Source organism: Cebus imitator, unplaced genomic scaffold, assembly GCF_001604975.1.
Source record: "Cebus imitator isolate Cc_AM_T3 unplaced genomic scaffold, Cebus_imitator-1.0 Scaffold240, whole genome shotgun sequence".
Classification (NCBI taxonomy): domain Eukaryota; kingdom Metazoa; phylum Chordata; class Mammalia; order Primates; family Cebidae; genus Cebus; species Cebus imitator.
In genome coordinates this window covers 484,463-499,710 of record NW_016107555.1, presented here as the reverse complement: position 1 = coordinate 499,710, position 15,248 = coordinate 484,463, and the positions used below count along the sequence as shown (strand labels likewise).

Sequence of the window (15,248 nt, the reverse complement as noted above, 5' to 3'; positions counted from 1 at the left end):
TTTTAGTAGAGATGGGGTTTCACCATGTTGACCAGGATGGTCTCGATCTCTTGACCTCGTGATCCACCCGCCTCGGCCTCCCAAAGTGCTGGGATTACAGGCTTGAGCCACCGCGCCCGGCCAGTTAGTGTTGTTTTTTGAGATGGAGTCTCTCTCTGTCACCCAGCTGGAGTGTAATGGCGAAATCTCAGCTCACGGCAACCTCTGCCTTCCAGGTTCAAGCGATTCTCCTGCCTCAGCCTCCTGAGTCACTGGGATTACAGGCACGCACCACGCCTGGCTAATTTTTGTATCTTTAGTAGAGATGGGGTTTCACCATGTTGGTTAGGCTGGTCTTGAACTCCTGACTTCATGATCCACCTGTCTTGGCCTCCCAAAGTGCTGGGATTACAGGCATGAGGCACCACGTCCAGCCTGTTGTTTTTGAGACAGAGTCTTGCTCTGTCACCCAGGCTGGAGTGCACTGGCACAATCTCAGTTCATTGTAACCTCCCACCTCTCGGGTTCAAAGAATTCTCTTGCTTCAGCCTCCATAGTAGCTGGGATTACAGGCACGCGTGCCCAGCTAATTTTTGTATTTTTAGTAGCGACAGAGTTTTACTGTGTTAGCCAGGCTGGTGGTCTCAAACTCCTGACCTCAGGTGATCCACCTGCCTCAGCCTCTCAAAGTGTTGAGGTTATATGTGTGAGCCACAGCACCTGGCATGAATATACAATTGTTCATGTAACGCTATGCAGATTTTTTTTATTATTCAGAATCATTGTCATCACAGAGATGTGTTTGTGCTGTTACTCTGTGAATGTAAAAAATTTGTAAATTTTGACAACTACAACTTTATTTTCCATGGGTAGAGTATCACAGCTTGTTTTGACACAATTATACATTATCTGTATCACTACAGCTAATTCTAAGGATGTTTCTGCTCCATGGGCTTCTTGATTTAATAAGAATATTTTTTACCATAACACTATACTGCCTAAAAGTTGGCATTTGAATGTCACCACAAAAACAAACACGTTTATCTTCAATGTGGAACTTTTTGAGTTTATAGTAGCATTTATAATGTCAGGTGTTTCACCCTCAACAGAAATCAAGTAATTATTAGGGTTAATACATTTTCAGATTGAAGTATCTGATAGAAAGCTAGCATCAGCTAGGCTTGGTGGCTCATGCCTGTAATCCCAGCACTTTGGGAGGCCGAGGCGGGCAGATCACAAGGTCAAGAGATCGAGACCATTGTGGCCAACATGGTGAAATCCCATCTCTACTAAAATTACAAAAATTAGCCGGGCGTGGTGGCCCACATCTGTAGGCCCAGCTACTCGGGAGACTGAGGCAGGAGAATCGATTGAACCCAGAAGGTGGAGGCTGCAGTGAGCCGAGATTGCGCCACTGCACTTCAGCCTGGCAACAGGGCGAGACTCTGTCTCAAAAAAAAAAAAGGAAAGCTAGCATCATTAGCAGTTGGGAAGTTGGGCTAATAGGGCAACCAACACAGAAGCAGCTGTTGCTTTATCTTTCATTTATGCATTGCAGACCTTGGAATGGAAATGTGAGTGAAATTAATGTAGAGAAACTACCATTTGATCTAAATGAAAAATGCTTTTCACAGAGTTATATGTAAATACACCTGCTGCTACAGCCCACTTTCAGGCGCAGTCTTAGAGGAATGACTGACCGTCGACGCTAGTGCTTCTTCAGCAGATCTGAGACTTGATTTTCACGTGCTGAGACTTAGCTCTCTGGATGGTCAGTGTGGAAAAACATTTTATACAACTTACAAGTTCATCAGCTCTCTAGGAAAATGGAAATTTAATACTCAGTATCATCTCTGCCTGAAGAGTTTATTGAAAAAGAAGGTGTTGCCAAACAGCAGCAAAAACTTGTAGGTTTATATCAGTCACTGCCATTTTCGAGCCACTGCCTGTTTTTTGTATGGGCTGTGAGCTAAGAATGGTTTTTACATTTTTTAATGGTCAAGAAAAAACAAAAGAATTATGTTTTGTGACATACAAAGGTTACATGAAATTCAGATTTCCGAGTTCATTAACAGTGTTTCCTTGGAACACAACCACACTCAGTCATTTACAGTTACCTGGCTGCTTTCCCACTTCAGTAGCAGAGGTGAATTGCGACAGCAGACGGCATGGCCCACAGCACCAAAAATCTTCACTCCGGCTCTACACAGAAACCATGTGCTTGCAGCCTGATGGGTATCATTCAACAGGCACAGAAACATTGTGGCAGGGCGCTCAGGGTGCTCTCTGACAGGCCCCGCAGCACAGGCCACCTGTTTCCCACTCATTGTCATATGTATTTGGAGTTTCCTAGGGATGTGGCTGACCATGGCTTGACAGCTTCAGCCATCCCACAGGCCAAGGCTCTGGCCACCACCGGCTACGCCACGCAGCAGCATCTGATATTTCCCCACTACTGAGGCCAGGAATGAGCTGCACCTCACCACTGTCGGCGCGCGCACACACACACGCCCATTCTAGAAAGGGAGCTGCCTCCTTCAGTTCATCGGCAAAGAAAGGGGAGAAGAGTGGTGGGCTCTCACTGGTCATCTCCTAAAGCCACTGTGCGCCTCACACGTGAGGTAAGACTATGGCAGATGCTAGAAGTACAAGTGATGGTCCATCTGCAAAACTGACTCTGGCATAAAAGTGACAAAGCTGGGCGAATGGCTAAACCAATAGAATCAACAGGTTAAACCCTCCCTATGACACTGTGGAGACCACCCACACATCACCCCATCTGAACTCATCGGCTGTTGCCCCCTCTGCTCTAGCCCTGAGGCCTCCTCACCCCTCCACTGGGTGCCCACAAGGGCTATCCTCATTTGATTCTTTGTTCCCAAACCCCCTTCTCAGAGGTCGCTTTCTTGACCACTTAAAACACTCTCAAGCTACTTATGGGGTGATAGAAATCACCAGGTAGTTTCACCAGCATATACATGTCAAAAACTCATGGAATTGTGTACTTCAGATGGGTGCAGTTTATATTGTAATACATAAATTAAAACTCAATTGACTTTTTTTATGGGCTGCAAAAAGTTTCATTTAAAAAATGTGTGTGGCCATGGTTTTATACACTGGATTCAGATACATGTCCATTTTTAAAGCTGTGACTATAAAAGAATAATAAACATTGATTTTCTGAGTGACAAGCATTTTTATCAGCAAAATTTTAGCTTAGAATTCCTTGAGTGAACACAGTGTTCTATTTCTCATAACTTAATTCTCAAGTTAATTTGAGAAGGTGAATTAATTTTTAAGTCTCCCATTTGTTCGTAATTTGTGCTGCTTCATCCTTGAAGACATTTTTATTTAAAGAGTATTAGGGCAGTTTTGTGGTATAAGGGTGTTTACAAAAAAGTGTTTAATCCATGCAGCTAATTTCTAGGTGGTTTTATGCGTTTCTGGGTCCTGTTTGGTCTCTGGAAATCAAACCGTGGAGCTGTTACTTCTCTGACTAGCACTTTGTGTTTGGCGTGTCATTGCTCTGCAGACATGCAGACCGGCGTTCCCTGTCAAATGATGTTTTCTAGCTCCGGACGTCTGTGGCGCTCTGCAGTTGTTTGGTTCGGACTGTGACATTCATGCTTTGTGGGCTTCCTGGTGGAGCGTCCTACCTATACGCAGTGAACCCTGAAGTCGGATGACTTGTTCCGTTCGAGCGAGCTGGCTGTTTAACTGCAGTATTGTCTTACATTCCGCAAATACCACCCCTTTTGCTGACGGCTTATTTTTCTGCCCCAGGGAACCATCAGCGTTGGAGTAGATGCCACTGACCTTTTCGATCGCTATGATGAGGAGTATGAAGATGTGTCCGGCAGTGGCTTTCCGCAGATTGAAATTAATAAAATGCACATATCCCAGTCCATTGAGGTAAAGCACACAACCACCTCTCTGAGGACAGCAAGGGCTCGAGTTAATGAGGCACAGCACACCAAGCAGCTAGAATGAGAGTCTGCCCAGGGTTTTTCTCATCTTTATTTATGCAAGGATGCAATTAAGCCACTTAAAAAAGAAAGCGCTTTAGTGCCAGCCACGTGTTACTGCTGTGCTGGCATGTGGGCCCGCAGGAGTGTGGGCCGGGGCACTGGGCTCCCAAGGCCGTGGGCCTTTCCAGCAGAGGGTGTGAATGGTCTGGGAGAAGTAGAGGCCCAAGGTCATGGGGCTCCGGCAGACCTCCGAGGATCGTTCCAGCAACCACTTTTAGTTTTAAGGCAGATTCTGCTAGGTGCCGTAAGGCTATAGCAGCTCCCATCCTGAGCCCTGGGCACACGAAAATGTATCACCATTCTGCCCACTGTTTGGATGTGACGAGATCAGGCCATTCTCCTGAGCATTTATAGTAGGTCTTTGTCTCCTCAGCTCATTAATTTATTATCAAATCCATCAGCCAACAGTGTGGAGTCCTAACTTGGGGAAATTTGCCCCCCCTTGGAGCTCCCCGAGTCAGTTATTACAGAATACAGCTACAGGAAGGTCTTCGGTCCTCCCAGAACCCTGATGGCAGCCGAGGACAGGAGAGGCCCAGGTGTACCACAGAGGGCAGGCACACGGTGAGGTCCCTGTGCAGTCTGATACCATTGGGACGTGCAGCCCCGTGTTCCCCTGGTGTGGTGAGATTTGCCCATTAAAGCTTCTGCAAAACATATGATCCTCATGGTCACATGCAGACCAAGTAACAAAGCGAAAGAAAAGTAAAGCTGCTGCGATAATTCTGCATCCATGTGTACTTCTGAACAGCGGAGTCATCTGCACCTTGGGCTCACAGTGTGTTCTTTAGGCTGCTGCCATTGGCACTTCCTGTTGTTTTGATTCATTTATTACCAGCAAATATCATTTTTAGGCACCCTTGACAGCGACAGACACAGCCATCCTCTCTGGAAGCCTCTCAACCCAGAATGGGAATGGAGGGGGTTCCGTTAACTTTGCGCTCAGACGAGTAACTTCCGCAAAGGGATGGGGAGAGGTAAGAATGTCTATTGGCTGAGTTGTGTTGTCCATGCAAAGCCTTATTTCCGAACATTTACACTCTCAAAGTTCACCCCCAAAGCCACCCAGGGGGCCCCGTTATCGTGCAACATGGTACCAAGTGTCAAACTTCCATAAGTTGACTGGCCCTAAAAGAAAAATAGGTCTCATAAGCCTGGCCAACATGGTGAAAACCCGTCTCTATTAAAAATATGAAAATTAGTTGGGCGTGGTGGCACCTGCCTGTCATCCCAGCCACTCGGGAGGCGGAGATTGCAGTGAGTCGAGATTGCACCATTGCACTCCAGCCTGGGGGACAAGAGCAAAACCCTGTCTCAAAGAAAAAAGAAAGAAAAATATGTCTCGTGTCTGAGAAGTCCGTCAGTCTGCCTCACAGTTTAAAATTAGGATAGAAAAACAAGGTTTCCTATGAGATGCCAACTTCCAGAAGTCCAGCCCCTGCAACTCAGCGTGTTTGTTCCCTTTGAGCAAAAAGCCTGTGGGCTAACTTCCCTGCACAATTCAGAAGGCAGGTGCTCTCTTCAGCGCAATGGTTCACTGATTGGTGGCCATTTAACTGCCAGTTCTACCGAACAAATTGAGCTGCATCAAATTAACATTGAAGAGTTGCTTGAAAGTCACCCAGACTAGTAAACACAGCAGCCAGGCTCAGCTGTGACTTCCAAGGCTGTGCGAGCGTGGAACTGCTGCTGGGTTTTAACGTCAGGACCCTGAGGACCACCCCGATCACCTGGGAGACATTTGGCGCAGGGAGAAAATAAAAAGGAATCGGCAGTGCATGTGGGGGCGGGGGGCACACGACCGCAGAAGGCACTCTGCAGGTGAGGGCACTGCACCTGGAAGGTTGTGAGGAGCCAGTTGGTCTCTTCTGACCTCAGCCTGGGAGGCAGGGATCAGAGGTGAGCAACTTTTTCTTTGGAGAGACCCATTGAAAACTGGGTCTCCTTTGGATCCGTGGCAGCAGACATTTCCATTTGGCAGAGGTTAAGATGAGACATTAACAATCTTCCGCTCCCTTCTTTTAGAGCCCTGGCATGACGGTGAATTGAATGAAGGAATTACACCCAGGGGTACATTCCTGAGCCCGGGCTGCCGCTATGAGATAAAACACCATTAATGCCTTCTCTTCTCTTTTTCCTTTTTAAACAGTTGGAATTTGGAGCCGGAGACCTGCAGGGGCCTTTATTTGGTCTCAAGCTGTTCCGTAATCTCACACCAAGATGGTAAATATGAAAGACAGCAGCTCCTCTTTGGTGGTCTTCGTGGGCTTAGGAGACTAGAACTGCGTGTTCTTTTTATCACAGTCTTTGCCACTATTTTGTCTGTCCTTCAAGGTCACCGTGTACATCAAGGGCAAGTGCAGCACTGGCGTGAAGCCCAGGCAGTGTGCAGGTGGGAAGAGGCTGGGTTGCGGGGGCCAGACCCTTGTCCCAGTCCCGGCCCAGGCTGCACCCTCCAGGCCTCACACCTCCCTCACCTGTGCCACGAGGCCAAGGGGAAAGAGTGCCTTCAGGGAGAGTTGGTCAGTGAACAGACTTTTGGATCATTTATTTGTCCCAGAGAATGGCAGACTGCTTTGTCATCAGGTTGACTGACATATGCCAGAGATGTAGTCCCCAGCCAGCCTCTGCTTCCTGTCATCTCTGCTGCTGCCATGATGTCACACTCCTAGAACAGTGTATCCCTGTCTCTTTAGAGCAAGAGCAGTGTCTTTAGTTCCCATACAGTGGGGGCAGTGTTGTCTGTATGAGCGGAGATAAAAGACTTGCTGGAGGGTGAATAACACCTCTTTCCTCTGGGGGAAGATGTAGCTAAAGGAGTCCTAGAATGGATCACACGAAGCTTATTTCATTTTATTTTATTTATGAGGCGGAGTTTCACTCTGTCTCGCCCATGCTGTGTACAGTGGCACGATCTTGGCTGGCTGCAGCCTCTGCCTCCTGGGTTTAAGTGATTCTTCTCTCTCAGCCTCCCCGAGTGGCTGGGACTACAGGCCCATGACACCACACCCAGCTATTCTTGTACTTTTAGTAGACAGGGTTTCATCATGTTGGCCAGGCTAGTCTCGAACTCCTGATCTCAGGTGATCCACCTGCCTCGGCCTTGCAAAGTGCTAGCATTACAGGCATGAGCCACCAGTCCTAGCCTATTTTATTTTATCGTATTGCATTTTACTTTTAGAGACAAGGTTTTTGTTCTGTTGCCCAGGTTAGAGTGCAATAGCCCAATCACTGCAGCCTTGAACTCCTGGGCTCAAGCAGTCCTCCTCCCTCAGCCTCCCGAAAAACTAGGACTACAGGAACATGCCAACATGCCTGGCTCATTTTTTAGTTTTGTTTAGAGATAAGGTCTGGCTATATTGCCTAGGCTGGTCTCAAGCTTCTGGTCTCCAGCAATCCTTCCACCTTGGCCTCCCAAAGCACTGAGATTAGAGGCATGAGCCACTTCACAAGCCTAGGTACCTGTTTTGTTTTGTTTTTTGGTTTGAGACAGGTTCTCGCTGTCACTCTGTCTAGACTGGAGCGTAGTGGCGCAGTCTTGGCTCCTCAACTGCAGCCCCAACTTCCCAGGCTCAAGTGATCCTCCCGAGTAGCAAGGACTACAGGTGGGCACCACCACACCTGACTAATTTTTGTAGAGATGGGGTTTCACATTGTCATCCAGTCTGGTCTCTTAACTCCTGACCTCAGGTGATCCTCCCACCTTGGCCTCCCAAAGTGCTGCCATTACAGGCATGAGCCACTGCACCCAGCCTGAGATACATGTTTGATAAGAAAGTTATTACAATTCCAGCCAGGCACAGTGGTGTGAATTAACTTTCTTATCAAACATGGACTCTAGGCTGGGCACAGTGGCTCATGTCTGTAATCCCAGCACTTTTGGAGGTGGGAGGATCACCTGAGGTCAGGAGTTCGAGACCAGCCTGGCCAACATGGTGAAACCCCATCTACTAAAAATGCAAAAATTAATCGGGCGTGGTGGCGCTTGCCTGTAGTCTCATCTACTCAGGAAGCCGAAGTGGGAGGATCACTTGAACTCGGGAGGCAGAGGGTGCAGTGAGCCAGGATCACACCACTGTACTCTAGCCTGAGCAACAGAGCAAAACTGTCTCAAAAAAAAAGGAAGTTATTATACACTTCCAGCGAGACATGTATCTGTGTGCCTGCCAGGCTCTACAGGGATTGACCCAATCTCTGCCCACTAGTCTGGTCATTTATGGGGCACAGGGCAGGGAACACAGGCAGGCTTGTAGGTCAGCCTGCCGTTGGGAGAGATCATGCGAGACAGGAGGAGGATGTGACCTGTAGGGGAGGCGGAGGCTGCTCAAGCAGAGGCACCAAAGCAGTGCGTCCGACAGACGCATAAGGAAGGGAGCCGGCTGTGACTCTCAACTGGAATCCCAGGGCTTTGGGAGGCCAAGGTGGGAGGCTCGCTTGAACCCAGGAAGTCGAGGCTACAGTGGCCCAAGATTGCACCGCTGCACCCCAGCCTGGGCAACAGAGCAAGACTGCCCCCGAAAAAAAAAATTTTTTTTTAAAGATGCAAGGGATGCAGGACATGCTGCTATGGGGCATCACCTGGGCACTGCTCACAGCACAGCGCCACACGCCCTGCTCTAGGCAATTGGATTCAGTAGGTCTGGGAAGGGGGCTGGGGTTCATGCTTAGAATGGAACAGCAGGGGGAACAGTATCTGTACACACATCAGTGTTGTCCTGACCCTGTCAACTTAGATTGGTCACCTCAGATGCTGGTTAAAAGCTGCCTCGGAAACTCCGTCTCGAAAAAAAAAAAAAGCTGCCTCAGGGGCCAAGTATGGTGGCTCACACCTGTAATCCCAGCACTTTAGGAGGCCCGGTGAGACGATCACGTGAGCTCAGGAGACCAGCCTGGACAACATGGCGAAAATTTGACTCTACAAAAAATACAAAAATTGGCCGGGCGCAGTGGCTCACACCTGTAATCCCAACACTTTGGGAGGCCAAGGCGAGTGGATCACCTGAGGTCAGGAGTTCAAGACCAGCCTGACCAACATGGAGAAACCCCATCTCTACTAAAAATACAAAATTAGCTGGGCATGGTGGCGCATGCATGCAATCGCAGCTACTCGGGAGGCTGAGGCAGAAGAATCCCTTGGACCCGGGAGGCAGAGGTTGCGGTGTGCCGAGATCGCGCCATTACACACCAGCCTGGGCAACAAGAGCGAAACTCTGTCTCAAAAAAAAAAAAAAATACAAAAATTAGCCAGTGTGGTGGCACACACCTGTAGTCCCAGCTACTCAGGATGCTAAAGTGGGAGGATTGCTTGAGGCCAGGAGGTTGAGGCTGCAGTGAGGCATGATGACACCACTGCACTTCAGCCTGGGTGACAGAGCGAGACCCTATCTCGAAAGAAAAGCTGGCCAGGCATAGTGGCTCATGCCTGTAATTCCAGCACTTTGGGAGGCTAAGGTGGGTGGGTCACCTGAGGTCAGGAATTTGAGACCAGCCTGGCCAACATGTTGAAACCCATCTCTACTAAAAATACGAAAAATTAACTGGATGTGGTGACAGGCTCCTGTAATCCCAGCTACTTGGAAAGCTGAGGCAGGATAATGGCTTGAACCCAGGAGGCAAAGGTTGCAGTGAGCCAAGATCGTGCTACTGCACTGCAGCCTAGGCAACAAGAGTGAAACTCCATCAAAAAAAAAAAAGAAAATCGACCTGTCCAAGCTGAGATGATCTTCCTCCTCAGCCTCCCAAGTAGGTGGGATTACAGGGTGCGCCACCATACCCTGCTAATTTTGTGTGTCTTTTTGTAGAAACGGGGGGTTTGCCATGTTGCCCAGGCTGTTCAACTCGTGGGCTCAAGCGATTTGCCTCCTCAGCCTCCCAAAGTGCTGGGGTTGCAAGTGTGAGCCACTGAGCCTGCCTACTGTTATTTTAATGCCAAAAAATCACCTTCAAAGCTTAGAAAAGGAGAAAGAAACTAAACTTAGGCAACTTATATTGAGCTCTTTACTAAAGAAACCCGCTGTTCAGCACCTTGAATGAAGTGTGAATTCCTGTTAGTAACATGAAATAGCCATTTTCAACCAGAAGATGGGGCTGGACTCCCTTGGAAAGAAACTGCAGAGGCTCTTTTCAGGAACCAGTTCCTGTGCTCACTTTGCACGTAGTTTCTGTCACTAGTACCCAGCTGTAGGTGTACATCAGGATCATGCTGCAGCTCCAAAAACATACTGATGCCAGGGCCTCCACCCAGAAATTCCGGTTCCACAGGTCTGGGTGTCCTCTAGGTGAGTGATTCTCAAACTCTGCTGCACATTGGAATCATCGGGACACTTTTCACACTACAAGCCCACACTGAAGAAATCAGCATGCGGGCAGAGAAGCCAGCCAGCCATAACTCGTGGATGAGCCGGGTGATTCCAGCGTGCGGTAGTTTGGGCACCACTGTCCCGGACTGCTTAATATGAGACACTCCGTAGGTGATTCTGACTTGCACCCCTTGGCCTCCATCCATTCTAACTTGAGTGGGATTGCATCTGTTGGCTTAGGAACGCAGACATTCAGGTGCCTCTTTGATTGTAGCTAAAGTTAGGGCGGATGAGGGGAGTCGGGAGATTACTGGGAAAATTCTGGCCAGCACCCTCTTCACCCCCTGCCCCATGTGGGTAGAGGCCTGACTGCCTGCTTTTTTTACTGGGAGTCGGTACAGGGATGTATAGACGTGACAGTAAGTAAGGTCTTTGGGACGGTGGCAGAGAGGAAGTGACAAAGAACAGCTGAGAGCAGGTGCCATCCAGAACCTATTCTGTCTGTGTGTCCCTCCAGCTTTGTGACAACAAACTGTGCTCTGCAGTTTTCATCCCGTGGAATCCGACCTGGCCTGACCACGGTCCTAGCTCGGAACCTAGACAAGAACACCGTGGGCTACCTGCAGTGGCGGTGGGGCATCCAGTCAGCCATGAACACTAGCATCGTCCGGGACACTAAGACCAGCCACTTCACTGTGGCCCTGCAGGTGAGCCAGGCAGCCATGGTCTCTGTAGACAGAGCTCTGGGAGGACCCCCCATCCCGAGGCACTCATCGTGCCCCTGAAATCCTGCATCCTGATCACCACTAGGTCTAAACCCACAAGGGGCCCTGAGGGGCAGGCTCTCAGTGCTCACGCTCCAATTACTAGGTGGAAGCTGCGAGTATGAAATGCAGTTGCCCTCAGGCACCTGTGGCAGCTGTGTCGGGTCATCCTAAAGCAGAGCTACATCTTTTTTTGTTTGTTTGTTTGTTTGTTTTGAGACGGAGTTTCACTCTTGTTACCCAGGCTGGAGTGCAATGGCGCGATCTCGGCTCACCGCAACCTCCACCTCCTGGGTTCAGGCAATTCTCCTGCCTCAGCCTCCTGAGTAGCTGGGACTACAGGCACGCACCACCATGCCCAGCTAATGTTTTGTATTTTTAGTAGAGACGGGGTTTCACCATGTTGACCAGGATGGTCTCGATCTCTTGACCTAGTGATCCACCCGCCTCGGCCTCCCAAAGTGCTGGGATTACAGGCTTGAGCCACCGTGCCCGGCCCAGAGCTACATCTTAATGTCTGGTGGGAGCAGCCCACAGAATCGGGGTGGGCAGATGATGCCCCACCGAAGAATCTTCCCCTCGGACACCACTGCGGCCAGGCCAGGGCTGGTACATGAGAAGCTGCCCCACACAGGGGCGGCTTCTCGGCTCTCACCAGCCACTGCCACCTAGGAGCACAGGCTCAGGTTCACCAGAGCTTTTCATTTCTTGTGAAAAGCTAGGAAACTGGGTTTTCTACAAAATCACCCAGTTTTTAAATACTGGCTGCTAATAAACCATCATGCCGGGGGTGGTGGCTCACGCCTGTAATCTCAGCACTTTTGGAGGCCAAGGCTGGTGAATCGCAAGGTCAGGAGTTCAAGATCAGCCCGGCCAAGATGGTGAAACCCCGTCTCTATTAAAACTACAAAAATTAGGCGCTGTGGCAGGTACCTGTAATCCTAGCTATTCGGCAGGCTGAGGCAGAATAGCTTGAACGCGGGTGGCAGAGGTTGCATTGAGCTGAGATTGCACCACTGCACTCCAGCCAGGATGACAGAGTGAGACTGTGTCTCAACAAAAAAATAAAAAATAAACCGTCATGCACTTGGTGCAACTGCCAGACCGTGACCCCTGCCCTAAAGGCATGTGTGCAGCCAATGCCCGGAGCTCATGGGAGGGCAGACACCCACCTCCCCCCGAGTCACACGTCCTTGCACCCTCTGTCTCCCCAGCTGGGAATCCCTCACTCCTTTGCACTGATCAGCTATCAGCACAAATTCCAAGATGACGATCAGACTCGCGTGAAAGGATCCCTCAAGTAAGTCCCGGCCTGGCTAAAGTGGAAGCACGCTGGCTCTGCTTGTGGGTCTTCACAGTGGAGCCAGCTGGTGTAAGATCCCTGGTCATGTGAATACATGTGTGTGACATTTTTGGAGTGCCTCCTATTTTGAGGCTGTGGGGGATTTAACACTACAGTCCCAGCCCTCGAACTCAGAGTGTCATGGAAGAAGTAGACCATGGGTGTCCCGACTTTCTTATGTCATGAATCTGCTCTCTGGGGGTTGAGGAGGCAGGAGGGAGGGAAGGGACCGGCACCTGCCCTCTTCTCAAATGACAGCTGCCCCCGAAGTGATGAATGAGGGGGACACAGGCACAGACTGCGTTCCCTTCCTGCAGAGCAGGCTTCTTTGGGACGGTGCTGGAGTATGGCGCTGAGAGGAAGATCTCCAGGCACAGCGTTCTGGGTGCAGCTGTCAGCATCGGAGTTCCACAGGGCGTTTCTCTCAAAGTCAAGTAAGTTGAACTCAGGCCTTTCTGGCCAAAGAATGCCTGGCACTTTTACTCAACCAGGCTTCACATAAATTAAGGCTGAAACCACATTTGCATTGTAATTTTTTTTTTTTTTTTAAGATGGGAATCTCACTCTGTTGCCCAGGCTGGAGTGCAATGGCGTGATCTTGGCTCACAGCAACCTCCACCTCCCGGGTTCAAGCCATTCTCTTGCCTCAGCCTCCCGAGTAGCTAGGATTACAGGCATGCACCACCACGCCCAACTAATTTTTTAATTTTTAGTAGAGACAGGGTTTTACCATGTTGGTCAGGCTGGTCTCAAACTCCTGACCTCATGATCCACCCACCTCAGCCTCCCAAAGTGCTGGGATTATAAGCTTGAGCCACCACGCCCGGCCTATAATTTTGTTCTTAAAGATACAGTTGCTTGGCTGGGCACGGTGGCTCACACCTGTAATCCCAGCACTTTGGGAGGCCAAGGTGGGTGGATCTTGAGGTCAAAGAAATCAAGACCATCCTGGCCAACGTGGTGAAACCCCATCTCTACTAAAAATACAAAAGTTAGCCGAACGTGGTGGCATATGCCTGTAATCCCAGCTGTTTGAGGCAGGAGAATCACTTGAACCGGGAGACGGAGGTTGCAGTGAGCCGAGATCAAGATCGTGCCACTGCACTGCAGCCTGGGGGACAGCAAGACCCCATCTCCAAAAAAAAAATATATATATACAGTTGCTTGTGTCTTTGCTGAGTAAGCAGATGTCAAGGAGTTCCCACACTGTGAGTGAGGTGTGTGTCTGCGCTCCATCAGCCACCTACCAGCCTCCCCTGATGTCACAGGATGGCAGTCCATCAGCCCAGGCCTCCTGGAGTCAACTGCCCTGGCAGCTCTCGCCCGGGCACAGCATCTCTGGCAGCAGCGGCCATGTCGGTTCTTCGCTGTCAGCAGGGGTTTCCATCGGTGCACTCACCCTTGCGTCACCCGAGTCTAGTCACTGTCCTCTCCTTAGTTCCTCGAAAGAGTTGTCTGTTTTCGCTTGCGTCCATTTTCTTTCTTTCTAAACCTGCCCAAGTCGGGCCTCTCCAGGGGCGCCTGCCCTCCTGTGGCAGATGAGAGGGTGAGTCTCCATCTCACTTGGTCTCTGCACTTCCTGCCTTGGTGGCCTTTCCCTCCTGACCTTATGGCCTCTCTGCCCTCAGTTTCCAGGACACCACGCCCTGCTCTGGCTTTCCATACCAGCTGGCTGCTCTCTGTCTCCCAAACTTCTACAAGGAGGCACCACTGCAGGGCACAGCCCCTCCCTCTCCAGACTCACTCCCTAGCAGTCATGTCCTGCCTCGTGGCTTTATGCCCTGAGGACTCTCACGTTGCAAGTGCGAGCTTGGACCACCCCCTCAATCTCCAGCTCATATATGTGTCCAGCTTTCTTTTCCTAATCTCTACTTGGATACCTAATAGCATCTCAGATACCTAATAGTATCCAAACAGAACTCCATCCTCTCCCTGTGCCCCCAGACACATAGAGCTTTCAGAACCTGATCTGTCCAAAGTTTTCCCATCTCTCTCTCTCCCCCCTCCCCCCACCTTCTCTCTTTTATTTTATTTTTATAGAGATAGGGTCTCACTTGGTTGCCCAGGTTGGTTTTGAACTCCTGGCTTCAAGCAGTCCTCCTGCCTCAGCCTCCCAAAGTGTTAGTATTACAGGTGTGAGCCACTGTGCCCAGCCTCCTTTCCCATCTCAGTAAAGAGAGCTCCAGCCTTCTACTTGCTCTGTCCAAAAACCTTGGCGTCAGCCTCGATCACTGTCTGTCCCACACTGCAAATCGGACATATCTGAAAACCATCTCATGAACATGTGCTCCAAAAGTGTATCCCCAGTCTGGCCATTTCTCAGCCTTACTGCCGCCAGCATCTTTGTCTTAGTTACGCAGCACCCTCCCTGCTGAAGCTCTCCCCCTCCTCGTGTGTCTGCTCTCCATAGGTGAGTCCTTTTTAAGACTGAAGGCAGTTCACGTCTGTCTTCTGCCTAAAACCTCAGAGATTCCCTCCATCCCAGGCAGAGGCCAAAGCCCTTCAGGGACTTTGGAGCCCACAGGGTTCTCCATGATGTAGTATTCCTCTCTACCCGCACTGCAGCCACCCTGATCCCCTGAGCTGTTCTGGCACACAACAGGCCCCCTCCTGCTTATGAGGTGGCATTTGCTGTTTCTCAGTCTGCAGATCAGTCAGTGTGTGGCTGTTTCCTTCACTCCCTGTAGGTATCTCTACTGTCTGCTCAAATGTCCCTAATTCACCTTGTATAATATAGTAGCCCCTCCCCTTGCCCAGGTGATTCCTCCCCACCATGTTTACCATGTTCAGCCTCCAGCGAACCAATCTCCATCTGAAGGGCTGTCTCCTCCACTCA

The 15,248-nt window shown here is 49.9% G+C and overlaps 1 protein-coding gene across 1 annotated transcript in view; it reads left to right on the top strand.

Moving 5' to 3' along the window:
- The window catches only part of DNAJC11 (DnaJ heat shock protein family (Hsp40) member C11), a 69,448-nt gene that overhangs the window by 43,566 nt on the left and 10,634 nt on the right, over positions 1–15,248 (top strand). Inside the window, exons 5-10 of the mRNA XM_017498320.2 lie at positions 3,763–3,891; positions 4,862–4,984; positions 6,157–6,230; positions 10,824–11,013; positions 12,285–12,370; positions 12,730–12,846. Coding sequence (XP_017353809.1) covers positions 3,763–3,891; positions 4,862–4,984; positions 6,157–6,230; positions 10,824–11,013; positions 12,285–12,370; positions 12,730–12,846 — 719 coding nt within the window. The remainder of the gene's footprint in view (positions 1–3,762; positions 3,892–4,861; positions 4,985–6,156; positions 6,231–10,823; positions 11,014–12,284; positions 12,371–12,729; positions 12,847–15,248) is intronic.